At 60.6% G+C, this 26,534-nt stretch overlaps 3 protein-coding genes across 3 annotated transcripts in view; 2 read left to right on the top strand and 1 right to left on the bottom strand.

Moving 5' to 3' along the window:
- Nucleotides 1-805: 805 nt before the first annotated feature.
- Nucleotides 806-7,470, top strand: NOP9 (NOP9 nucleolar protein). Its single transcript, XM_065652887.1, has 9 exons — nt 806-977; nt 1,525-1,662; nt 1,817-1,958; nt 2,639-2,828; nt 3,459-3,587; nt 4,191-4,295; nt 4,995-5,201; nt 6,460-6,565; nt 7,299-7,470. Exons 1-9 carry the CDS (start codon nt 806-808, stop codon nt 7,433-7,435), a joined length of 1,326 nt encoding a protein of 441 aa, XP_065508959.1. The 3' UTR covers nt 7,436-7,470.
- On the bottom strand, nt 7,436-16,075 carry OXA1L (OXA1L mitochondrial inner membrane protein). The gene is made up of 10 exons (XM_065653026.1): nt 15,987-16,075; nt 15,823-15,909; nt 14,000-14,297; nt 12,353-12,496; nt 11,572-11,657; nt 11,061-11,225; nt 9,881-9,985; nt 8,524-8,707; nt 7,925-8,005; nt 7,436-7,559 (listed from the first exon to the last, which is right to left on the bottom strand). Exons 1-10 carry the CDS (start codon nt 16,026-16,028, stop codon nt 7,456-7,458), a joined length of 1,296 nt encoding a protein of 431 aa, XP_065509098.1. The 5' UTR covers nt 16,029-16,075; the 3' UTR covers nt 7,436-7,455.
- RNF31 (ring finger protein 31) overlaps nt 15,906-26,534 on the top strand; it is a 27,816-nt gene continuing 17,187 nt past the window's right edge. Inside the window, exons 1-10 of the mRNA XM_065653017.1 lie at nt 15,906-16,496; nt 17,983-18,154; nt 19,568-19,768; nt 21,255-21,410; nt 22,460-22,510; nt 22,723-22,774; nt 23,000-23,024; nt 23,212-23,314; nt 23,911-24,093; nt 25,201-25,449. Of these exons, the coding sequence (XP_065509089.1) occupies nt 17,987-18,154; nt 19,568-19,768; nt 21,255-21,410; nt 22,460-22,510; nt 22,723-22,774; nt 23,000-23,024; nt 23,212-23,314; nt 23,911-24,093; nt 25,201-25,449 (1,188 nt within the window). The 5' untranslated portion in view covers nt 15,906-16,496; nt 17,983-17,986. The remainder of the gene's footprint in view (nt 16,497-17,982; nt 18,155-19,567; nt 19,769-21,254; nt 21,411-22,459; nt 22,511-22,722; nt 22,775-22,999; nt 23,025-23,211; nt 23,315-23,910; nt 24,094-25,200; nt 25,450-26,534) is intronic.

The raw sequence follows: 26,534 nt of genomic DNA, 5'->3' as shown, positions 1-26,534 counted from the left end.
TTTGGGTCTCTGAGGAGAACGAGTGGGAATTTTGGGGGAATTTTGGCATCTCTGAGGAATTTTAGCGGAATTTTGGGGGGAATTGGGGGGTCTCTGAGGAGATTTAGTGGAATTTTGGGGGGGATTTGGGCGTCTCCGAGGAGATTTTTGGGGCCGTTTTGGGGGCATTTTAATTAATTTTCTCCCCCCCAGGCGCACTTACCCCGACCGTCCTGCAGGGGGCGCCGTGCGGGGGCTTTACCCTCCATTCCCATTTTCCCCCTAATTACCCATTTTTAATCAATTTCCTCTCTTCCCCAGCTCTAATTACCCCCAACATCCCGCAGAAAACGCCTCTGGCGGTCCCAATTTGCGTCCTAATTAGCGCTAGTTAATTATTAACATATCTCCCCCCCAGGGCGCGCTTACCCCGACCGTCCTGCAGGGGGCGCCGCGCGGGGGGGTTTTTCGCCCCTGTCCCAATTTCGCTCCTAATTAAGGGGTTTTAATTGATTTTCTCCCTCTTTTCGCAGCTCTCTTCGCCCGCAACGTCCTCCGGGAGGCCCTGAGGGCCGGGCTGGGGTCGGCGGTTCGAGACCCCGGCGCGTTTCGCCTCCTCCGCGCCCTCGTCCCATTGACCCCCGTTGATCTGCTGGGCCCGATCCTGGGGGTCCTGGTGCAGGGGGGGCTGGGGGGGGTGGCCGGGACCCCCCGGGGGGGGCGGCTGCTGGAGGAGGCGCTTGGGGCGGCGGCCGCGGCGAAAACCCCGGATTTGGGGGCGAAAACCCCGGATTTGGGGGCGAAAACGGCGGATTTGGGGGGCGAAATGGATTTGGGGGCGAAAACGGTGGATTTGGGGGCCACGGTGGAGGGGGCGCTGTGGGAATTGGGGGAGTGGGTTTTGGGGGACCCCGTGGGATTCTGCAAACACCCCCAGGGGAGTTTTGTGGTGCGGGGGCTGCTCAGGGCGCTCGGGGGCGTCCCCAAAACACCGGCAGGTGAGAGAACGGGGGGAAATGGGGAAAACTGGGGGAAATCGGGGGTTTTGGGGGAAAATTTGGGGGATTTAAGGGGAAATTTGGGGGGGAAATTTGGGGGTTTATGGGAAATTTTGGGGGTTTGGGGGGAAAATTTGGGAGGAATTTTGGGGGTTTTAGGGGGAAATTTCGGGGAAAACTTGGGGATTTTGGGGGGAAATTTGGGGGATTTGGGGGAAATTTGGGTGTTTAAGGGGAAATTTGGGAGGAGAATTTGTGGGGAAAATTTGGGGGGAAATTAAGGGGGTTTTAGGGGGAAGTTTGGGGGGAAATTTTGGGGTTTGGGGGGAAATTTGGAGGTTTTAGGGGAAAATTAGGGGGTCTGTGGGGTAATTAGGGGGTAATGGGGGGATAATTAGGGGGTCTAGGGAGCAATCGGGGGGTAATTAGGGGGCCTGGGGGGTTAATTAGGGGCTCCGTGTTAATTGGGGGGGTCTGGGGGTAATTAAGTAGCGATCGTGGGGGGTTAATTAAGAGCAAATTAATCCCCCCCCCCCGCCCTTCTCAGGGCTTTCCCCGTGTCCCCCCGAGGGGGCGGAGCCAGGGACCCAGGGGGCGGAGCCAGCGACCCAGGGGGCGGAGCTTCCGCCCTCCTTCCGGCTGCTCCTGCAGCGATTGGCCGAGGCCTTTGAGACCCACCTGCTGGGTGAGTTAATTACCTTAATTACCCCCTCATTAACCCCCCCACCAACACTCCGGGGTTCTTCCCCACCCCGCTACACCCTTCGTTACTTCCCCAGGCGCTTAATTAGCTCCTAATTACACGCTAATTAACGCCCCCCCCCCCCCTTTATTTAAAGAGCTGGTGGAGCCGGCCAGTGCCAGCCTGTGCCTGCAGGAGGCGCTGCGCGTGCTGCACCGCAGCCAATCGGAGGCCTGCGCCCGCCTCTGCGATGCCCTGATTGGCCGCCTGGCCCCGGGCCGCCCCGGCGACCCCGACAGGTGAGCTCTGATTGGCCGGCCCCAAAAAACCCGCCCCGAATCGCCCCAAATTTGGGCGTTTTCCGGCCCCCTGTTGAATAATGTGGGGGTTTCAAGGCCCCCCATTGAATTATTTGGTGGTTTCAAGGGCCCCCATTGACTAATATGGTGGTTTCAAGGCCCCCCCCATTGAATAATATGGGGATTTCAAGGCCCCCCATTGACTAATATGGTGATTTCAAGCCCCATTTGAATTATATGGGGGTTTCAAGCCTCCCCATAGAATTATTTGTTGGTTTCAAGTCCCCATATGTTGGTTTCAAGCCCCCGCATTGCTCCATATATCGGTTTCAAGTCCCGCCATTGAATAATATGGAGGTTTCAAGGTCCTTCATTAAATAATATGGCAGTTTCAAGCCCCCCGCATTGAATTATTTGGTGCTTTCAAGTCCCCCCATTGAATTATATGGTTGTTTCAAGTCCCCATATGGTGGTTTCAACCCCCCCATTGCCCCACATGTTGGTTTCAAGCCCCCCCATTGAACAATATGTCGGTTTCAAGCCCCCCCGCTACTCCCCATGCTGCTTTGTGCCCCCCAAATCCCCCCTTTTACCCCCCAAACCCCCCGATTTCCACCCAACCACCCCCCCCACTTTACCCCCCCGCCCCAAAATCGCCGTTTTTCTCCCCGAATCGGCAGCTCTCTGGCGGCGGCGCTGGAGGACCCGCGGCGGGCGCGGCTGCTGGAGGCGGCCATGACGGTGGGCGGGGCCGGGCGCCTGCGCCGCCTCTTCCGGGCGGGGCTGCGGGGGCGGCTCCTGGCGCTGGCCGCCCACCCACTGGCCAATCACGGCCTGCGCCGCCTGCTGGACCACGCCCCCCGCGACGTGGTGAGGGGGCGGGGCTTCCGGGGTGGGCGGGGCTTCCGGGAGGGGTGGGCGGGGCTTCTGGGAGGGGAGGGGGGGAGAAAGGGACCCCCCGTGTTGTCCAATATGGCGGTTTCAAGGCCCCCCATTGAATAATATGGCGGTTTCAAGGCCCCCCATTGAATTATTTGGGGGTTTCAAGGCCCCCCATTGAATAATACGGTGGTTTCAAGGCTCCCCATTGATTAATATGGTGGTTTCAAGTCCCTCCATGGAATAATATGGAGGTTTCAAGGCCCCCCATGGAATAATATGGAGGTTTCAAGGCGCCCAGTTAATAATATGGTGGTTTCAAGGCCCCCATGAAATAATATGGAGGTTTTGAGTCCACCCGTTGAATAATACGGTGTTTTCAAGGCCCCCCCATTGAATAATAAGGGGGTTTCAAGGCCCCCCATTGAATAATATGGGGATTTCAAGGCTCCCCATGGAATAATATGGAGGTTTCAAGCCTCCTCATTGAATTATTTGGGGGTTTTAGGTCCCCCCATTGATCCCTATGGCGGTTTCCAGCCCCCCCATTGATCCCTATGGCGGTTTCCAGCCCCCCCATTGTTTTCTGTGGCGGTTTCGAGTCCCCCCCTGTTCCCGCAGGTGGGGGAGGTGCTGGCCGAGCTGGGCCCCGCCCTGGCCCGGGGTCACCCCGGGGTCACGGTCGCCCTGGCCGGAGCCTGCCGGAGGCACCCGCCGCTCCAGCAGGAGGCGCTGCACTACCTGCTGCAGGTACGGCCCCGAAAAACCCCCATTTCACCCCAAAATCGGCCCCCAACCCCCCCACATTCACCCCAAAATCTGCCCCCAAACCCCCCCGATTTACCCTAAAATCTGCCCCCAAACCCCCCCCCGAGTTCACCCTGAAATCTGCCCCCAAACCCCGTCAAACCCAAACCCCCCAAACTGACCCCAAAACCAAACCCCAAGATCCCCCTAATTAACCCCAAAGTGTGCCCCAAAATCCCCCAGATTCACCCCAAAATCAAACCCTTAAATCCCCCAAATTGGCCCCAAAATCTGCCCCCAAACCCCCCGAATTGACCCCAAAACCAAACCCCCCAAATTGACCCCAAAATCTGCCCCCAAACCCCCCAAATTCACCCCAAAACCCAACCCCAAAATCCCCCAAATCGGCCCGCAAATCTGCCCCAAATCCCCCAAATTCACCCCAAAATCCCATCCCCAAACCCCCCTGAATTCACCCCAAAACCCCCCGCCCCCCCGGCCTTTCCCCCCCATCCAAACCCCCAAAATCCCCCAATTTCCCCCCCAAAAAATCCCCTAATTTCCCCCCCAACTAAGCCCCGCCCCTCTCCCACTCTCGCCCAATAGGCTTTTGGCAGCGGGGAGCCGCCCAATCAGGTGCTGCGTGTGGAGCTGCTGGCCAAGCTCCGCCCCCCGGGGGGCGGGGCCGAAGAGGAGGGGGCGGAGACTCCGGTGAGGGAGGGGGCGTGGCCTCTGCAAACCCCGCCCTCCCCGCACTATACGGGGAGTCCCTGCCAGATAGTGAGCCGTGCGGATCCCCTTAGACAGTCCCTTGCCACATAGTGAGCCATTGGGATTCCCCGTAGACTCCCTGCCACATAGTGAGCCATTGGGATCCCCATAGATGATCCGTTGCGAGATAGTGAGCCATAGGAACCCCTATAGACCCCCCTGCCACATAGTGAGCCATGGGAATACCCATAGACAGTCCCTTGCCACATAGTGAGCCCAGAGGATTCCCATAGACCCCCTGCCACATAGTGAGCCATGAAAATCCCCATAGACAGTCCCTTGCCACATCGTGAGCCATTGGGATTCCCCACAGACCCCCTGCCACATAGTGAGCCATGGGATTCCCCATAGACGGTGCCTTGCCACATAGTGAGCCATAGGAACGCCTATAGATCCGTGTGCCACATAGTGAGCCATCGGGTTCCCCATAGATGGTGCCTTGCCACATAGTGAGCCATTGGGATTCCCCATAGACCCCTGCCACATAGTGAGCTATTGGAATCCCCATAGCCCGTCCCTTGCCAAATAGTGAGCCATTGGGATTCCTATAGACCCCCTGCCACATAGTGAGCCACGGGGATCCCCATAGCCCGTCCCTTGCCAAATAGTGACCCCCTCTGTCCCCATTCCCCCCCCCAGGTGACCCTGCAGGGGTCGCTGCTCCTGCAGCACCTGCTGCACTTCCGGGGGGCGGAGCCCGTGCTGCTGGGCGGGTTCCGGGCGCTGCCCCGCCCCGTCATGGCCGCCATGGCGCTCGCCCCGCCCGGCGCCCGCCTCTGGCACGCGCTGATGACGTCACCGAGCGTCCCGCCCCCCGCCCGCCGCCGCCTCGCGCGGAAACTGCAGGTGATTGGACGGCGCCCGCGGGGCCCCGCCCCCAACTTACGGGGGGGGCCGGACCCCCCGTTCATCCCGATGGCGGTTTTGAGTCCCCCCATTGATCCCTATGGCGGTTTCGAGTCCCCCCATTGATCCCTATGGCGGTTTCGAGTCCCCCCATTGATCCCTATGGCGGTTTCGAGTCCCCCCATTGATCCCTATGGCGGTTTCGAGTCCCCCCATTGATCCCTATGGCGGTTTTCATCCCCCCCATTGATCCCTATGGCGGTTTCAATTCCCCCCATTGATCCCTATGCCGGTTTCAATTCCCCGCATTGATCCCTATGGCGGTTTCCAGCCCCCCCATTGATCCATATGGCGGTTTCAGGTCCCCCCGTTGAATTATATGGTGGTTAAAGGGCCCCCTATTGAATAATATGGGGGTTTCCAGCCCCCCCATTGATCCCCATGGCGGTTTCCAGCCCCCCCATTGATCCCCATGGCAGTTTCCAGCCCCCCCCATTGATCCCTATGGCGGATTCGAGTCCCCTCATTGATCCCTATGGCAGTTTCAGGTCCCCCCGTTGATCCCTATGGCGGTTTCAATTCCCCCCATTGATCCCTATGGCGGTTTCAAGTCCCCCCATTGATCCCTATGGTGGTTTCAATTCCCCCCATTGATCCCTATGGCGGTTTCGAGTCCCCCCATTGATCCCTATGGCGGTTTCGAGTCCCCCCATTGATCCCTATGGCGGTTTCAAGTCCCCCCATTGATCCCTATGGGGGTTTCAATTCCCCCCATTGATCCCTATGGCGGTTTCAAGTCCCCCCATTGATCCCTATGGCGGTTTCCAGCCCCCCCATTGATCCCCATGGCGGTTTCAATTCCCCGCACTGATCCCTATGGCGGTTTCGAGTCCCCCCATTGATCCATATGGCGGTTTCGAGTCCCCCCATTGATCCCTATGGCGGTTTCCAGCCCCCCCATTGATCCATATGGCGGTTTCAGGTCCCCCCGTTGAATTATATGGTGGGTAAAGGGCCCCCTATTGAATAATATGGGGGTTTCAATTCCCCCCATTGATCCCTATGGCGGTTTCGAGTCCCCTCATTGATCCCTATGGTGGTTTCAAGTCCCCCCATTCATCCCTATGGCAGTTTCGAGTCCCCCCATTGATCCCCATGGCGGTTTCCAGCCCCCCCATTGATCCCCATGGCGGTTTCCAGCCCCCCTCTGTCCCCCGTGGCGGTTTCCAGCCCCCACGGCCCCGTGTGTCGGTTCCAGGGCCGCCTCTCGTCGCTCTCGTGTCACCGCAGCGGCAGCCGCGTCGTCGACGCCGTTTGGGCCGCGGCCACCGGACCCGGCCGGGCGGCCATGGCCAGAGAGCTGGGTGAGCCGGGGACCCAGGCGTCCGGGGGACCCCGGAGTGCCCCAAGGGACCCAGGCGTCCGGGGGACCCGGGAGTGCCCCAAGGGACCCAGGCGTCCGGGGGACCCGGGAGTGCCCCAAGGGACCCAGAAGTTTGGGAGGGACCCAGGAGTTCGGGGGGGACCCAGGAGTGCCCCAAGGGACCCAGAAGTTCAGGAGGGACCCAGGAGTTCGGGAGGGACCCAGAAGTTCAGGGGGGGACCCAGGAGTTCGGGAGGGACCCAAGAGTGCCCCAAAGAACCCAGGAGTTCGGGAGGGACCCAGGAGTGCCCCAAGGGACCCAGAAGTTCAGGAGGGACCCAGGAGTTCAGGAGGGACCCAGAAGTTCAGGGGGGGACCCAGGAGTTCGGGAGGGACCCAAGAGTGCCCCAAAGAACCCAGGAGTTCGGGAGGGACCCAAGAGTGCCCCAAAGAACCCAGGAGTTCGGGAGGGACCCAGGAGTGCCCCAAGGGACCCAGGAGTTCAGGAGGGGACCCATTTGTTCGGGATGGACCCAGGAGTACCCCAAGGGACCCAGGCATGCCCCAAGGGACTCAAGACTGCGGGAGGGACCCAGGAGTTTGGGAGGGACCCAAGAGTTTGGGAGGGACCCAGGCATGCCCCAAGGGACCCAGGAGTTCGGGAGGGACCCAGGAATGCCCCAAGGGACCCAGGCGTTTGGGAGGGGACCCCTCACCCCCCTTTTCCCCCCCAGCGGCGCAGCTCCCGGCCCTGAGCAGCGACCCCTACGGGCGGTTCGTGGCGCGAAAACTTGAACTTGACCTTTTCCTTCGCCGCCCCCGACTCTGGGAACGACGTCACGTGGCCCCCGAAACAAAAAGCCCGCGCTAATTTTGGGGTGAAAACGCCGTTTATTGGGGCCCCAGCGTCTCTTTCCAAGGTCGTTTCGGGGGGTCCCGGGCGGGGAGGGGCGGCCGCTCCAGGGGGTTCCGGGCGAACGTTTGACGCAGGGGACCTGGCGGGGGATGGGGGTCACGGGGGACCCAGGAGTGCCCCGAGGGACCCAGGAGTTCCCCAAGGGACCCAGGAGTCCGGGAGGGACCCAGGAGTGCCCCAAGGGACCCAGGAGTGTGGGAGGGACCCAGGAGTGCCCCAAGGGACCCAGGAGTTCGGGAGGGATCCAGGAGTGCCCCAAGGGACCCAGGAGCTCGGGAGGGAGCCAGGAGTCCGGGAGGGACCCAGGAGTGCCCCAAGGGACCCAGGAGTTCAAGAGGGACCCAGAAGTTCAAGGGGGACCCAGGAGTGCCCCAAGGGACCCAGGAGTTCGGGAGGGACCCAGGAGTGCCCCAAGGGACCCAGGAGTCCGGAGGGGTCGCTGACCTTTGGCCGCCAGGTCCAGGTGTTGGCGCCGCAGCCGCTCTCGCTCCTCCCCCCGTTGGGCCGCACGCGCCGACGCCCACTCTGGGGACCCAAAATCCACAGAATTCAACCCAAAACGGGGTCGGACCCGCGGAGACCCAGAAACGGGCCCGAAACCCCAAGAAACAGGCAAAAAACCCCCAAAACCGGGCACGAAACGCCCCAAAATGGACCAAAAGTGACCCCAAAGGGGCTCTGAAAGCACCAAAATCCCCCAAATTCAGCCCAAAATGCCCCACAGCTCCTCCCCAGGAACCCGTATGTGCCCCCAAATGGCCCCAAAATCACCCAAAATGGTCCAAAAACGCCCCAAGATGGGCAGAAAACGCTGCAAAACGGGCACAAAGCCCCCGAAACGCTCCCAAAATGGGCGCGAAAAGGTCCTAAAATGCCTCAAAATGGGCATAAAACCCCCCAAATGGTCCCAAAATTCCCCCGAAACCCCCCAAACTGACCCCAAAGCGACTCCACCACCCCCGTAAAAACCTCAAAAACCCCCCAAAACCCCTTAAAAGCCCCCAAATCGCCCGATTTCGCCCCAAAACCCCCCCCCCGCTCACCCTCTTGGAGCCGCCCCAGGATCCCCCGCGCGGGTGGTTTGTCCCGGGGGGCGGGGCCGGCGGGGGGCGGGGCCGGCGCGGGGGGCGGGGCGATGCGGAGCCACGCCCTCAGGGCGGGGACGCGCAGCAGCCCCGTCTGCAATAGGCTGAAGGCGTTGGACGTCAGCCAATAGGTGAGCACGGCCTGCGGCAGCGGGACACGCCCCCCCCAGCCCGGTGAGAGCCCGAACTCCTGGCTCCCTTGGGGCATTCCTGGGTCCCTCCCGAACTCCTGGGTCCCCCCTGGACTCCCGGGTCCCTTGGGGCATTCCTGGGTCCCTCCCGAACTCCTGGGTCCCTTGGGGCACTCCTGGGTCCCTCCCGAACTCCCGGGTCCCTTGGGGCATTCCTGGGTCCCTCCCGAACTCCTGGGTCCCTTGGGGCACTCCTGGGTCCCCCCTGGACTCCCGGGTCCCTTGGGGCATTCCTGGGTCCCTCCCGAACTCCCGGGTCCCTTGGGGCATTCCTGGGTCCCTCCGTCCTTCCCTGCTCCCCCGGGGCACTCCTGGGTCCCTCCCGAACTCCTGGGTCCCCCCTGGACTCCCGGGTCCCTTGGGGCATTCCTGGGTCCCTCCCGAACTCCTGGGTCCCTTGGGGCACTCCTGGGTCCCTCCCGAACTCCCGGGTCCCTTGGGGCATTCCTGGGTCCCTCCCGAACTCCTGGGTCCCTTGGGGCACTCCTGGGTCCCCCCTGGACTCCCGGGTCCCTTGGGGCATTCCTGGGTCCCTCCCGAACTCCCGGGTCCCTTGGTGCATTCCTGGGTCCCTCCGTCCTTCCCTGCTCCCCCGGGGCACTCCTGGGTCCCTTGGGGCACTCCTGGGTCCCTCCCGAACTCCTGGGTCCCTTGGGGCATTCCTGGGTCCCTCCCGAACTCCTGGGTCCCTCCCGAACTCCCGGGTCCCTTGGGGCACTCCTGGGTCCCTCCCGAACTCCTGGGTCCCTTGGGGCACTCCTGGGTCCCCCCTGGACTCCCGGGTCCCTTGGGGCATTCCTGGGTCCCTCCCGAACTCCCGGGTCCCTTGGTGCATTCCTGGGTCCCTCCGTCCTTCCCTGCTCCCCCGGGGCACTCCTGGGTCCCTTGGGGCACTCCTGGGTCCCTCCCGAACTCCTGGGTCCCTTGGGGCATTCCTGGGTCCCTCCCGAACTCCTGGGTCCCTCCCGAACTCCCGGGTCCCTTGGGGCACTCCTGGGTCCCTCCCGAACTCCCAGGTCCCTTGGGGCACTCCTGGGTCCCTCCGTCCCTCCCTCCTCCCCTGGGGCACTCCTGGCTCCCTTGGGGCACTCCTGGGTCCCCCGGGGCACTCCTGGGTCCGTTACCGCGGGGAACTTGACGATGAACGGCAGGAACACGAGGGGGAGGAGCCGGAGGAGCTGCCGCGTTGGCCCCGCCCCCGGGCTGGCCACGCCCACTTCCGCCCCCAGCTGTGTTGACATAGGACCTACAATAACTTCGGAGCCCCCCACAAGCCCCGCCCACTCCCTATAGACCACGCCCCCTCCCCAGACCCCCTTTTTTTTTTTATATGTTTACATAGACCCTACACAAACCCCCCTATTTACCTACAGAAACCCCTTTATTTATGTAGGACCTACTTTATATCCCCGTGTTTACCTACAGAAACCTCTTTATTTACGTAGGACCTACTTTATATCCTCGTGTTTACCTACAGAAACCTCTTTATTTACGTAGGACCTACTTTATATCCCCGTGTTTACCTACAGAAACCTCTTTATTTACGTAGAACCTATTTTATATCCCCGTGTTTACCTACAGAAACCTCTTTATTTACGTAGGACCTACTTTATGTCCCCGTGTTTACGTATAGAAAGCTCTTTATTTATGTAGGACCTACTTTATATCCCATGTTTACGTAGGACCTACAGTAACCCCGGGGCCTCCCGCGAGCTCCGCCCCCCATGCCGTGTTTACATCCGTGTTGCTGTAGGTCCTACAGAAACCCCCCGTGTTTACATGGGTCTCATCGACTTCCTGTAGGTCCTACCCCAACCCCAATGTTTACATGGCTCCCATTGACTTTCTGTAGGTCCTACCCCAACCCCAATGTTTACACGGGTCCCACTGACTTCCTGTAGGTCCTACCCAAACCCCAATGTTTACATGGCTCCCATTAACTTTCTGTAGGTCCTACCCAAACCCCGATGTTTACACGGGTCCCACTGACTTCCTGTAGGTCCTACCCCAACCCCAATGTTTACATGGCTCCCACTGACTTCCTGTAGATCCTACCCCAACCTCAATGTTTACATGGCTCCCATTAACTTTCTGTAGGTCCTACCCCAACCCCAATGTTTACATGGCTCCCACTGACTTCCTGTAGGTCCTACCCCAACCCCAATGTTTACATGGCTCCCACTGACTTCCTGTAGGTCCTACCCCAACCCCAATGTTTACACGGGTCCCACTGACTTCCTGTAGGTCCTACCCAAACCCAGCGGCTTCCCGCGGCTCCTCCGCGAGGGCGCTGGCTTTGTTTACCTCCAGGACGAGGCAGGTGGAGGCGGTGACCAGCAGCGGCAGCAGGTAGAGCGGGTCGGGGGCCGTGAGGTCGGGGGCCCAGCCCCAGCCCCCCGCGCGCAGCCCCGGCAGCGGCGCCGCCGCCATGGCCCGAAGCGCCAGGAAGAACGACACGAACAGCGGCGTCTGCCGGACACACGGACGCCGGGGTCCCCTGGGGCATGCCGGGGTCCCTCCCGGACGCCTGGGTCCCCTCCCACACCCCCAAGTCCCTCCCGAACTCCGGGCTCCATTGGGGCACTCCTGGGTCCCCTCCTCAATACTTGGGTTCCTTGGGGCGCTCCTGGGTTCCTCCTGGATACCCGGGTCGCTTGGGGCACTCCTGGGTCCCTCCCGGACGCCTGGGTCCCCTCCCAGAACCCCAAGTCCCTCCCGAACTCCTGGGTCCCTCCCGAACCCCTGGGTCCCTTGGGGCACTCCTGGGTCCCTCCTGAACCCCTGGGTCTCTTGGGGCACTCCTGGGTCCCCGTACCTGCACCAGGGGCACCAGGAAGCCCCTCAGCGGGTTCACGTCGTGTCTCTTCTGATAGGCCACCAGCTCCGAGTACGCCCGGGCCACTGCCGCAAGGGGCGGGGCTTCAGGAGGCCACGCCCCCACAAGCCACGCCCCCTCCCCAAGCCACGCCCCCTCCCCATCGACCCTCCCCCACATTTAAAAACAAGTTGCTGTTGCTTTAAGAGGTGCTTTAAGCCACGCCCCCTCCCCCGGAGACCACGCCCCTTGCTCTAAGCCACACCCCCCTCCCATAGAACGCCATATACGGCCACGCCCCCGGCACAGACCACGCCCCCTCGCTCTAAGCCACGCCCCCTCCCCATTGACCTATTTAAAGCCAGTCACCCCAATATCCCCAGCACCTCTCCCAAGCTCCGCCCCCTCCCCATTGACCCCGCCCCCTCCCCACAAGCCCCGCCCCTCCCTAGAGACTCCACCCCCTCCCTAGAGACCACACCCCCTCCCCAAGCCCTATTTAAAGCCACAGTCACCCCAATATCCCCAATACCTCTCTCAGGCTCCGCCCCCTCCCCACAAGCTCCACCCCCTCCCCACTGACCCCGCCCCCTCCCCACTGACCCCGCCCCCTCCCTAGAGACTCCGCCCCCTCCCTATAGACCACGCCCCCTCCCCGACCCCTATTTAAAGCCACAGCGCTCCCAACCCCACCCTGTCCCTTCTAACCACACGCCCCCAAATTTAAGCCCCGCCGCCCCAAATTTAAGCCGCGCCGCCCCCAAATGTAGGGCCCGCGTACCCTGGAACCGGTCGGTGCCTCGGCGGGCCTGCGCCAGCTGCTGGGAGAGGCGCTGGAGCTGGGGCAGGTGCAGGGAGAGGCGGGCGGCGTGGCGCTGGGCGCGCAGCAGCAGCGGCAGCAGCAGCACGCGGGCGCACAGCGTGCCTGGGGGAACGGGGGGCGTTGGGGGGCGCGGCGGGGAAACGGGGCATCGGGGACGCGGGGGGATATAGGGGGGAATGGGGCATTGGGGGGCATTGGGGGGAATGGGGGATAGAAGGGTATTGGGGGGCATTGGGGGAACAGGGGACATAAGGGTATTGGGGGGCATTGGGGGGAATGGGGGAGATAAGGGTATTGGGGGGCATTGGGGGAATAGGGAACATAAGGATATTGGGGGGCATTGGGGGGAATGGGGGACATAAGGGTATTGGGGGGCACTAGGGGGCATTGGGGGAATGGGGGACATAAGGGTATTGGGGGGCATTGGGGGAATAGGGGACATAAGGGTATTGGGGGGCATTGGGGGAATAGGGGACATAAGGATATTGGGGGGCATTGGGGGGAATGGGGGACATAAGGGTATTGGGGGGCACTGGGGGGCATTGGGGGAATGGGGGACATAAGGGTATGGGGGGGCATTGGGGGGTATTGGGGGGAATGGGGGACATAAGGGTATTGGGGGGGCATTGGGAGAATAGGGGACATAAGAGTATTGGGGGGCACTGGGGGGCATTGGGGGAATGGGGGACATAAGGGTATTGGGGGGCACTGGGGGGCATTGGGGGAATGGGGGACATAAGGGTATTGGGGGGCATTGGGGGAATAGGGGACATAAGAGTATTGGGGGGCACTGGGGGGTATTGGGGACACTGAGGAGATATGGGGACATTGTGGGTATTGGGGGGAAACGGGGCATTGGGGACATGGGGGGATATTGGGGGCATTGGGGGGTATTGGGGTGATGGGACATTGGGGACACTGAGAGGTATTGGGGGGAATGGAGCACATAGGGGTATTGGGGGGATATGGAGACATTGGGGGGTATTGAGGACATTGAGGGACATAAGGGTATTGGGGGGCATTGGGGGGAATGGGGCATTGGGGGGTATTGGGAGTGATGGGACATTGGGGACACCGAGGGGATATGGGGACATTGGGGGGATACGGGGACATTGGGGGGGATTTGGGACATTTGGGGTACTGGGGGACATGGGGGACATCGGGGGAAACGGGGTATTGGGGACATTGGGGGGATATAGGGACATTGGGGGGGATTTGGGACATTTGGGGTACTGGGGGACATGGGGGACATTGGGGGAAACGGGGTATTGGGGACATTGGGGGGATATGGGGACATTGGGGGGATGTGGGGATACTGGGGGACATTGGGGGCATTAGGGGTTATGGGGGGTATTGGGGGACGTGGGGACATTGGGGACATTGGGGGGATATGGGGGACGTGGGGACATTCGTGCCATTGGAGACATTGGGGACATTGGGGGGATATGGGGGACGTGGGGACATTGGCGGCATTGGGGACATTGGGACACATTGAGGGACACTGCGGGGACGTTGTGGGTCTTGGGGGGGGACGTGGGGGTCACAGGAGGGTCTGGGGGACACGGGGGGAGCCCCAAAACGGGAGGAATTCTCCCCAAAACGCACCGGTGGCGATGGCCGCCCACCAGGGCAGCCCCACGTCCACGTGCAGGAACTGCAGGAAGTTCTGGATCAGCCCCACGGGGGTGGGCGCCCCCAGCCCCACATCTTCCAGCAGCACCTCGTCCGGCCCCACACTTGGGGGGCAGGCGGCCGGACCCACGGCCGAGAGATCCGCACCCACGGACGAACCGTCCGGACCCACAGAGGAAGGATTCGGACCCACAGATGGGGGGTTCGGAGGCGGAGGGGCCGGACCCACACTTGGGGGGCTCAGCCCCACGGAGGCGAGCGGGGGAGCGGCCTGGAAAAGGGGGTTAGAAAGGGGGCTGCCCCATAGATCGAGGGCGGAGAGAGAAAGAGCGGAGATCCGCCCCATAGAGCCCAATTCTGCCCCATAGATCCCTCGTAGAGCCCGATTCTGCCCCATAGAGCCCCCCATAGAACCCCAGAGACCCCAATCCCGCCCCACAGATCCCCGCCAGACCCCAATTCTGCCCCACAGAGCCCTCCGTAGAGCCCCATAGACCCCACACAAATCCCCCATAGACCCCAATCCTGCCCTATAGATTCCCCATAGATCCTAATCCTGCCCCACAGACCCCAATCCTGCCCCATAGACCCCCCATAGAGCCCAATTGTGCCCCATAGAGCCCCACAGACCCCAATCCTGCCCCATAGACCCCCCATAGACACTCCGTAGAGCCCAATTGTGCCCCATAGACCCCAATCCTGCCCCACAGACCCCCACAGAGCCCCATAGACCCCCATAGAGCCCAATTGTGCCCCACAGACCCCAATTGTGACCCATAGACCCCCCATAGAGCCCCACAGACCCCAATCCTGCCCCATAGACCCCCCATAGAGCCTAACTGTGCCCCATTGACCCCAATTGTGACCCATAGACCCCCCATAGAACTCTATAGACCCTCATAGAGCCCCATAGACCCCCACAGACCCCAATCCTGCCCCATAGACCCCCCATAGAGCCCAATTGTGCCCCATAAAACTCCAGAGACCCCCCATAGACCCCAATCCTGCCCCATAGACCCCCCATAGAGCCCTATAGAACCTCATAGAGCCCCATAGACCCCCACAGACCCCAATCCTGCCCCATAGACCCCCATAGAGCCCAATTGTGCCCCATAGACCCCAATCCTGCCCCACGGACCCCCACAGAGCCCCATAGACCCCCATAGAGCCCAATTGTGCCCCACAGACCCCCCAGAGACCCCCATAGACCCCAATCCTGCCCCATAGACCCCCCATAGAGCCCCACAGACCCCCATAGAGCCCCCAGAAACCCCAATTGTGCCCCATAGACCCCCAGAGACCCCAATCCTGCCCCATAGACCCCCCATAGAGCCCTATAGACCCCCAGAGAGCCCCACAGACCCCCAGAGAGCCCAATTGTGCCCCACAGACCCCCCATAGAGCCCCACAGACCCCAATCCTGCCCCATAGACCCCCCATAGAGCCCCATAGACCCCCATAGACCCCAATCCTGCCCCATAGACCCCCCATAGAGCCCCATAGACCCCAATCCTGCCCCATAGACCCCCACAGACCCCAATCCTGCCCCACAGACCCCCCATAGAGCCCCACAGACCCCAATCCTGCCCCATAGACCCCCCATAGAGCCCCATAGACCCCAATCCTGCCCCATAGACCCCCACAGACCCCAATCCTGCCCCACAGACCCCCCATAGAGCCCCACAGACCCCAATCCTGCCCCATAGACGCCCCATAGAGCCCCACAGACACCCGTAGAGCCCAACTGTGCCCCACAGACCCCAATCGCGCCCCGCAGCCTTTAATTCCGCGCCGACCTGGGCGCTGCCGCTGCCGAGGCCTCTTCCCGGGGGCGGGTTGAGCCCCAGCCGGGGTCTCCATGGCCAGGGGGGGCCCCGCAGCGCCTGGGGAGCAACGTCGCGTCACGTAAACCCGCCAATTAGCGTCACTATCGCTAATTATTGCTAATTTAGGGCCTCACCTGAAGGCGCAGCGGCCCCAGCCGCAAAACCGCCGCCATCATGGCGGCCTGAGGGGGAAAGGGAGAGAGCGGAAGGGGCGGGGCTTAGCGGCGCCACGCCCCTCAACTGCGCCCTCCCATTGGTGCGCTCCCCGCGGGGGGGGCGTGGCTGGCGACGCCGCGCAGCGCCCACGGGAAGTGAGGGCTGCCCGCTTGTGGGCGGGGCTTAAAAAAGACGCACCGCGCGCATGCGCAAGGAGGAGGAGCCGCCGCGCCACGCCCCCCCTCCTTCCGGTCAGAACGCTAGCTGATTGGTGGAACCGGCGCTGGTGGGCGTGGCTTTTGACGCCGCGGCGGGTGAGGGCTGCCCGTTCGTGGGCGTGGCCGCGCCCGGGCGGGATTTCCCCGCGCCGCCCGCCGCCATCTTGGCGCCGCCGCTTCGCGATCGCTCCCCGCTCGGTTTCATCTTTTTTCGCCGTTTTTTCGCCGATTTCGCCGCTTTTCCCGCTCTCCCCTCCCCGATCCCCGCAGGTAGGGGCTCCCCCTTCACCCAGGGACCCCCCGCAACCCCAAAACCACCCAAAAATACCCCCAAATCCCCAATTCCTCAAGGGAACCCGCGTTGGCGCCGCGTTTTCCTCACAAAACACCCCAAACCCCCCTTTTTAACCCCATTTTCACCCTCACCCACACAGGGGGGGCTTTTCCTGACAGGAATGTGACAGGATGTGCCCCAAAAACCCCGGTTTTTCCCCCAAAAACCCCGTTTTCCCGCCAAAACCCCCGTTTTTACCCAAAATCCCCATTTTTTCCCCCAAAATCCCCATTTTTTCCCCTCAAAATCCCCATTTTTCCCCCCCAAAACGCCCATTTATCCCCCAAAATGTCGGGGTTTTCCCCAAAATATTGTGGGGTTTGGTCATTTTAACACCTCCCAATGTCACATTTCTGGTTTTTCTAGTGACCAAAAATCCCCATTTTTCTCCCCAAACTCCCCATTTTTCCCCCCAAAACCCCCATTTCCCCCCTTAAAACCCCCATTTTCCCCAAAACCTGTTTTTTTTCCCCAAAATAACATTATTTTTTTCTTGTTATACGACCTGTACAATATCACATTTATGGTTTTTCTAGTGACCCAAAACTCCCATATATCCCCCCAAATCCCCCCATTTTTCACCCCCAAAACCCCCATTTTTTCCCCCAAAACCCCCATTTCCCCCCATATTCCCCCCAAACCCCCATTTTTTCCCCCAAAACCCCATTTTTTTCCCCTAAATCCCCCCATTTTCCCCCCAAATTCCCCCATATTTCCCCCCAAAACCCCCCATTTCCCCTCAAAATCCCCATTTTTTCCCCCCAAGCCCCCATTTCCCCCCATATTTCCCCCTAAAACCCCCAGTTTTCCCCCAAAACCCCCATTTTCCCCCATATTTCCCCCCCAAAACCCCATTTTCCCCCCATATTTCCCCCCAAACCCCCCATATTTCCCCCCAAACCCCCATATTTCCCCCAAATCCCCCCATATTTCTCCCCCAAACCCCCATATTTCCCCCAAAACCCCCATTTCTCCGCCAACCCCCCCATATTTCCCCCCCAACCCCCCGTTTTTCCCCCCAAAACCCCTACATTTCCCCCCAAACCCCCCATATTTTCCCCCCAAACCCCCATATTTCCCCCAAATCCCCCCATATTTCTCCCCCAAACCCCCATATTTCCCCCAAAACCCCCATTTCTCCCCCAAACCCCCCATATTTCACTGCAACCCCCCCATATTTCCCACCCAACCCCCCATTTTTCCCCAAACCCCCATATTTCCCTCTGAAACCCCCATATTTCCCCCCCAAACCCCCATATTTCCCCCCCAAATCCCCCATTTCCCCCCAAATCCCCCCATATTTCACCCCCAAACCCCCATATTTCACCCCCAAACCCCCATATTTCCCCCCCAAACCCCCGTGTTTCCCCCCAAACCCCCGTTTTCCCCCCCAAACCCTTCCTTTTCCTCCCGTTTCCGCAGGCCCATGGCGGATTTGGGGGCGCTGTGGGGGTCCCTGGCGGCCGCTTTGCTCCGCGACCCCGGGATCTCGTCCCCCCCAGAGCTGCAGCCGCTGCTGGTGACGCCGCGACCCCCGGGGGACAAATGGAGGCTCCTGGACGTCCCCAAAATCGTCGGGGACAACGTGGGGACGGTACCGAAACCGGGGGGATTTCACCCAAAATATGGGGGGGGGACTCGAAACCACCATAGGGATCAATGTGGGGGCTGGAAACCGCCATAGGGATCAATGGGGGGAATTGAAACCACCGTAGGGATCAATGGGGGGAATTGAAACCACCATAGGGATCAATCGGGGGACTCGAAACCGCCATAAGGATCAATGGGGGGACTCAAAACCACCATAGGGATCAATGGGGGGACTTGAAACCCCCATAGGGATCAATGGGGGGACTCGAAACCACCATAGGGATCAATGGGGGGAATTGAAACCGCCATAGGGATCAATGGGGGGACTCAAAACCACCATAGGGATCAATGGGGGGGCTGGAAATCGCCATAGGGATCAATGAGGGGACTCGAAACCACCATAGGGATCAATGGAGGGGCTGGAAACTGCCATAGGGATGAATGGGGGGGATGGAAACTGCCATAGGGATCAATGGGGGGACTCGAAACCACCATAGGGATCAATGTGGGGGCTGGAAACCGCCATAGGGATCAATGGGGGGAATTGAAACCACCATAGGGCTCAATGGGGGGACTCAAAACCACCATAGGGATCAATGGGGGGACTCAAAACCACCATAGGGCTCAATGAGGGGGCTGGAAACCACCATAGGGATCAATGGGGGGGCTGGAAACCGCCATAGAGATCAAGGGGGGGAATTGAAACCACCATAGAGATCAATGGGGGGACTCGAAACCACCATAGGGATGAATGGGGGGAATTGAAACCACCATAGGGATCAATGGGGGGACTCGAAACCGCCATAGGGATCAATGGGGGGGCTGGAAATCGCCATAGGGATCAATGAGGGGACTCGAAACCACCATAGGGATCAATGGGAGGGCTGGAAACTGCCATAGGGATGAATGGGGGGGATGGAAACTGCCATAAGGATCAATGGGGGGACTCGAAACCACCATAGGGATCAATGGGGGGACTCAAAACCACCATAGGGATCAATGGGGGGACTCAAAACCACCATAGGGCTCAATGAGGGGGCTGGAAACCACCATAGGGATGAATGGGGGGGCTGGAAACTGCCATAGGGATCAATGGGGGGATTTGAAACCGCCATAGGGATTAATGGGGGGACTTGAAACCCCCATAGGAATCAATGGGGGGGCTGGAAACCACCATAGGGATCAATGGGGGGACTTGAAACCCCCATAGGGATCAATGGGGGGGCTGGAAACCGCCATAGGGATCAATGGGGGGACTTGAAACCCCCATTTGGAACTAATAGGTGGAAAATGGCCCAAAGTGGCGGGAAAATGGGGATTTTTTGGGGGGAAAAATGAACGCTGCGGGGTCCCGATTGAGGGTGGATTTTGGGCTGGAACCCGACGCTTTTTGGGGGCGTTTCCCCCCCACCCTCAGGCCCCTGTGGCTCCCCCCGCCGATCCGAGGGACCCGCCGGCTGATTTTGGGGTGAATTCCGGGGCTTTCGGGGCCCTGCGCACGGCGCTGAGCATCCTGGAGAAGTACGGGCGGAACCTGCTGCAGCCCCGGCCCCCCCGGCATTGGCGCCTCGTGCGTTTCGGGAACCCCGTCTTCAAAAGAACCGTCGACGCCATCAAGGTGACCCCGAAATCGCGGGCTTTCGACCCAAAAACCCGGGGATTGGGGGGGAAATCCCAGGGAGGGTTTTAGGACCCTGGGGATCCCGGGGAGGGGTTTAGGACCCTGGGGATCCCGGGGAGGGTTTTAGGACCCTGGGGATCCCAGGGAGGGGGTTTAGGACCCTGGGGATCCCGGGGAGGGTTTTAGGACCCTGGGGATCCCAGGGAGGGCTTTAGGACCCTGGGGATCCCAGGGAGGTCTTTAGGACCCTGGGGATCCCGGGGAGGGGTTTAGGACCCTGGGGATCCCAGGGAGGGCTTTAGGACCCTGGGGATCCCGGGGAGGGTTTTAGGACCCTGGGGATCCCGGGGAGGGCTTTAGGACCCTGGGGATCCCGGGGAGGGCTTTAGGACCCTGGGGATCCCAGGGAGGGGTTTAGGACCCTGGGGATCCCAGGGAGGGCTTTAGGACCCTGGGGATCCCAGGGAGGGGTTTAGGACCCTGGGGATCCCAGGGAGGGCTTTAGGACCCTGGGGATCCCAGGGAGGGCTTTAGGACCCTGGGGATCCCGGGGAGGGTTTTAGGACCCTGGGGATCCCAGGGAGGGCTTTAGGACCCTGGGGATCCCAGGGAGGTCTTTAGGACCCTGGGGATCCCAGGGAGGGCTTTAGGACCCTGGGGATCCCAGGGAGGGCTTTAGGACCCTGGGGATCCCAGGGAGGGGTTTAGGACCCTGAAGATCTGGGTGTTGTAGCCCAAAAATCGAATCCGCGACGCTGTCAGGGTGACCCCAAAATATCGGCTTTTGAACCCAAAATGTGATACCCCCCCAGGCGCCCCAAAAACTTTGGGTTTGGGCCCCAGATCTGATACAGTTTTCCATAGGTTGCTGTACATTTTATACATTTGTGTACGTGTTTATACATTCTTATATATAGATCTGTAAAGAGTTCTGTAGGCTTGTATAGGTTTCTGTAAGTGTCTAACACTACCTATAGATTCGTGAATGCATATGTATGTTGTTACACCTTTTAACGTATGTATAGATTATGTGGATTTCTATACATATTTATAGATGTCTGTAGTTACTTATAGACCTTTATAGGTTTTTGAAGGTATTTATAGGTTATTTAAGCTCCTGTAGGTTGTTATAGATGCGTATACGTCCATGTAGATGTCTATAGATTTCTGATGGTGGTTGTAGATGACTATAGGTTCTCTGGGTCTTTATAGATCCTGATAGGTTTACATACATGTTTACAACTATGAAACTGTATATGGGGTGTTTAAGTTCCTATAGGTCGTTGTAGGTGTGTATGGGTTCTTATAGGCGTCTATAGGTTTTTAAAAGTCCCTATAGGTGTCCATGGGTTCTTATAGGAGTGTATAGGCTGCGGGAGGGCCGGTGGGTGCTGAAGCTCCTGGGCTATACGTGCGAATCGGTGGAAGGTCTGGGCTTCCCTCTAGGTGTCTATACGTTCCTATAGGCGTCTATACATTACAGGGGGGCCGGTCGGTGCTGAAGCTCCTGGGCTATACAGTCGAGTCGGTGGAGGGTCTGGGGTTCCCCCCGGGGACGGTGACGCCGGACGTGTCCCACGTGGCGGCCGTGACAGCGGAGCTGCTGCTGCTCCGGGTGGAGATCGACCTGCTCATGGCCGTGAGTCGAACTGGGAGCACTGGTCGGACTGGGAGGGACTGGGGGCTGTGGAATTTGGGGACTTCTAGGACCCTGGAGGGGTGTTCCCGGGGAGGGTTTTAGGACCCTGAGTGGGGGGGGGTGTTCCTGGGAGGGTTTTAGGACCCTGGGAGGGTTTTAGGACCCTGGGGATCCCAGGGGGATTTTATGACCCTGGGGGTTCCTGGAAGGGTTTTAGGACCGTAGGAGTTCCCGGGGAGGGTTTTAGGACCCTGGGGATCCCAGGGAGGGTTTTAGGACCCTGGGGATCCCAGGGAGGGTTTTAGGACCCTGGGGTTTCTGGGAGGGTTTTAGGACCCTGGGTATCCCAGGGAGGGTTTTAGGACCCTGGGGGTTTCTGGGAGGGTTTTAGGACCCTGGGGGTTCCCGGGAGGGTTTTAGGACCCTGGGGGTTTCTGGGAGGGTTTTAGGACCCTGGGGATCCCAGGGGGATTTTATGACCCTGGGGGTTCCTGGGAGGGTTTTAGGACCCTGCGGGAGGGTTCCTGGGAGGGTTTTAGGACCCTGGATATCCCAGGAGGGTTTTAGCACCGTGGGGATCCCAGGAGGATATTAGGACCCTGAGGGGGGTTCCCAGGGAGGGTTTTAGGACGCTGGCGGGGGGGGTTCCTGGGAGGGTTTTAGGACCCTGGGAGGGTTTTAGGACCCTGGGGATCCCAGGAGGGTTTTAGGACCCTGGGGGTCCCAGGAGGGTTTTAGGACCCTGGGGGTTTCTGGGAGGGTTTTAGGACCCTGCGAGTTCCCGGGGGGGGTTTTAGGACCCTGGGGAGACCTGGGGAGGGTTTTAGGACCCTGGGGGGTTCCTGGGAGGGCTTTAGCACCCTGGGGATCCCAGGGAGGGTTTTAGGACCCTGGAGGGTTCCCGGGAGGGTTTTAGGACCCTGGGGATCCCAGGGAGGGTTTTAGGACCTTGGGGAGGTTTTGGGGTGATACTGGTTATACTGGGAGGCACTGGGGGGGCACTGGTCCATACTGGTCCGTACTGGTTTGGGTGTATTTCTCCTCCGCAGAACCAGCACCCGAACCCCCAGTTCTTCGCCCAGATGCTGGCGGGAAGCGAGGTGCGAACTGGGGATACTGGGAGGGACTGGGACAAACTGGGAGGGACTGGGACAAACTGGGAGGGGGCTGGCGAGGGGGGTCACAGGTCCATACTGGCCCGTACCAGTCTATACTGGCCCATACTGGTCTATACCGTTACATAGAGCTCTATAGCGCTCCATACTGGTCCGTATTGGTTTGAACTGGTTTGAACTGGTCTCTCCCTCTCTAGGAGCCGCTGGCGCCCGATTCGCCGCCGGTGACGGACGCAGAGACCCCGAAACGTATGGGGACCTATGGGGGGATGTATAGCTTATACGGGGCCTATGGGGTCTATGGGGAATCTATAGGGATGGGGGGGTCTATAGGGGCTCTATGGGGTTTCAGGATCCTGGGGATCCCAGGGAGGGTTTTGGGACCCTGGGGGTTCCAGGGGAGGGTTTTAGGACCCTGGGCTGGGGGGGCTCTATAGGGGCTCTATAGGTGCTGACGATTCTGTTTCCTCGTAGGTGAGACCCCGCTTGAGGACCCCGGGTAACGTATAGCATCCTATACATGCCTTATACATCGCTTATAAGTAGTTTAATGAGTTTTATAACTCGCTATAAGTCTTACGTATGTTGTTATATACAAACCGCATCACCTGTAGATGTGGAGGGGGGGCGCGTGGGGTCCTATAGGGGATCTATAGGGTGTCTATAGGTTTTTTGTGCACCTATAGGTGGGCGTGCGCGTCCTGCACGTTCGTGAACCGCGGGCCCAGCGTCCTGTGCGGCGTCTGCGAGCGCCCCCGCCTGGCCCGGAGGCCTCAGCCGCACGCGCCGGTGAGGAGCCAGGCGTCCGGGAGGGACCCAGGAGTGCCCCAAGGGACCCAGGAGTGCGGGAGGGACCCAGGAGTGCCCCAAGGGACCCAGGAGTGCGGGAGGGACCCAGGAGTGCCCCAAGGGACCCAGGAGTGCCCCAAGGGACCCAGGAGTGCGGGAGGGACCCAGGAGTGCGGGAGGGACCCAGGAGTGCGGGAGGGACCCAGGAGTGTGGGAGGGACCCAGGAGTGCCCCAAGGGACCCAGGAGTGTGGGAGGGACCCAGGAGTGCCCCAAGGGACCCAGGAGTGTGGGAGGGACCCAGGAGTGCCCCAAGGGACCCAGGAGTGTGGGAGGGACCCAGGAGTGCCCCAAGGGACCCAGGAGTGTGGGAAGGACCCAGGAGTGCCCCAAGGGACCCAGGAGTGTGGGAGGGACCCAGGAGTGCCCCAAGGGACCCAGGAGTTCGGGAGGGACCCAGGAGTTCAGGAAGGGACCCAGGAGTTCGGGAGGAACCCAGGAGTGCCCCAAGGGACCCAGGAGATTGGGAGGGACCCAGGAGTTCGGGAGGGACCCAGGCGTCCGGGTCCTTACTGGTTCCTACTGGTGCATCCCCAGGTCGCGCCCCCTCCGGCCCCGCCCCCTCCGGCCCCGCCCCCTCCGGCCACCACGCCCACCCCGGGGGAGGGGCTCCGGGAGGCCCCGCCCAGCGCTGGCCCCGCCCACTCGGGCCCCGCCCACGAGGTTGAGCGGCAGCGGCGGCTGCGGGAGGACGGGAAGAGACTGGTGGCCATTGTGAGGGTGAGACTGGGAGGGACTGGGAGGGACTGGGGGGTCACTGGGATGAGCTGGGAGGGACTGGGATGAACTGGGATGAGCTGGGAGGGAATTGGGATGAACTGGGGGGTCACTGGGATGGACTGGGATGAACTGGGAGGGACTGGAAGACACTGAAAGGGAACTGGGATGAACTGGGAGGGAACTGGGAGACACTGGGACGGAACTGGGATGAACTGGGAGGTCACTGGGATGAACTGGGAGGGACTGGGGGGGTCACTGGGATGAACTGGGAGACACTGGAGGTTACTTGGATGAACTGGGGTGATATTGGGAGGGGATTTGGGGTCACTGGGATGAGCTGGGGGGAACTGGGAGACACTGGAGGTCACTGGGATGAACTGGGGTGATATTGGGAGGGGATTTGGGGTCACTGGGGTGATACTAGGACGTTACTGGCGGTTACTGGGAGTTACTGGGGTGTTACTGGGGAGGGGTTTGGGGTCACTGGGATGAACTGGGAGGGAACTGGGATGAACTGGGAGGGACTAGAAGGGAACAGGGGAGTAGTGAGGGGGTCACTGATTTATACTGGGAGCACTGGGAGAGGTACTGGGACTTACTGAGGGGATTGCTGGTCCATACTGGGGTCACTGGGAGGGTCCCTGGTCTATATTGCGGTCACTGGTCCATACTGGGAGCACTGCGAGGGACCCTGGGTTATACTGGGGGGGTCATTGGTCTATGCTGGGGTCACTGGGGGGGTCTCTGGTCCATACTGGGGGAACTGGGAGGGACACTGGGACATATTGGTCTATACTGGGAAGCACTGGGAGGGTCAGTGGGACTTACTGGGGGAACTGGGAGGGATTGGGGGGGTCACTGGCCCATACTGGGAGCCCTGGGGGGTTACTGGTCCATACTGGGATGGTCACTGGTCTATACTGGGAGCACTGGGGGGGTCACTGGTCACTACTGGGAGGAGACCGGAGGGCCTGGGGGGGGTGATTCTTGGTCTATACTGGTCTATACTGGTTTATACTGGTCCGTATCAGCTTATATTGGTGTGTAGCGGTGTATACTGGTTTATACTGGTTCATACTGGTTTATACTGGTCTCTTCTGGTTCCAGGAAGCGGAAGCGCAGGGCGTGGCCCCGGAGGCCGTGGTGGGCGTGGCCTCGGCCCTGGGCGGCCCGGTGGGCGTGGCCGTGGGCGTGGCCAGGGCGGGGCTGGGCGGGGCCTGGGCGGGGCTGGCAGAGGCGGGGCAGAGGGCGGGGCTGGGCCCGCTGTCAATCAAGGAGGCGGGGCTGGCCTGGGGACACGCCCACGGCCACGCCCAGCGGGCGCTGGAGGCTGCGATTGGACGGAGGAGGAGGCAGGTGGGTGGGGCTAAAGGCTGGTGGGCAGGGCTATGGGTTTTAGGACCCTGGGGGTTCCCAGGGAGGGTTTTAGGACCCTGGGGTGACCCGGGGAGGGTTTTAGGACCCTGGGGGGGGTCCCGGGGGAGTTTTAAGGGGAGCCCACGGAGGGTTTTAGGACCCTGAGGAGACCTGGGGGGGGTTTTAGGACCCTGGGGGTTCCCTGGGAGGGTTTTAGGACCCTGGGGTGACCCGGGGAGGGTTTTAGGACCCTGGGGGGGGTCCCGGGGGAGTTTTAAGGGGAGCCCACGGAGGGTTTTAGGACCCTGAGGAGACCTGGGGGGGGTTTTAGGACCCTGGGGGTTCCCTGGGAGGGTTTTAGGACCCTGGGGAGACCTGGGAGGGTTTTAGGACCCTGGGGGTTCCAGGGTGGGTTTAGGACCCTGGGGAGACCTGGGAGGGTTTTAGGACCCTGGGGGTTCCAGGGTGGGTTTAGGACCCTGGGGAGACCTGGGAGGGTTTTAGGACCCTGGGCGTTCCCAGGGTGGGTTTAGGACCCCAAACCTCCCCATTTTACCCCAATTTTGGGGCATTTCCCCCCATGTCTTTCCCAACCAATCCTGGGGCGAACTCCCCACGTGTCTCCCCATCGCGTCCCGCCCCGGTTTTGGGGTGAATTCCCCCCATTTCTCCCCATTCTGTCCCCCCTTTCAATTTGGGGATCAATGGAGATGAAGGGTCAATGGAGTTAATGGGGGGGCGTGGCTTAGAGGGGGCGTGGTTAAGGCCCAATAGACTTACTAGGAGGGGCGTGGCTTGGAGGGGCGTGGTTAAGGCCCAATAGAAGGGGGCATGGCTTAGAGGGGGCGTGGTTAAGGGGCTTGTGGGCGGGGCTACGGGTTTTAGGACCCTGGGGGTTCCTGGGGAGGGTTTTAGGACCCTGGGGTTCCCAGTGTCTAACTGGTCCGTATGGTTTTATACTGGTCTATACCAGTGCATACTGGTTCATACTGGTTCATACTGGTGTATACTGGTTTCCATCTCTGGGTTCTGGGGCGAGGTTCCCAGTCTCTTAAGTGGTCCGTATGGGTCTCTACTGGCCCATA

The sequence above is a fragment of the Caloenas nicobarica genome, chromosome 28 (assembly GCF_036013445.1).
Source record: "Caloenas nicobarica isolate bCalNic1 chromosome 28, bCalNic1.hap1, whole genome shotgun sequence".
In the NCBI taxonomy this organism is placed as follows: Eukaryota; Metazoa; Chordata; class Aves; order Columbiformes; family Columbidae; genus Caloenas; species Caloenas nicobarica.
This window is presented reverse-complemented; position numbering and strand designations above follow the sequence as displayed.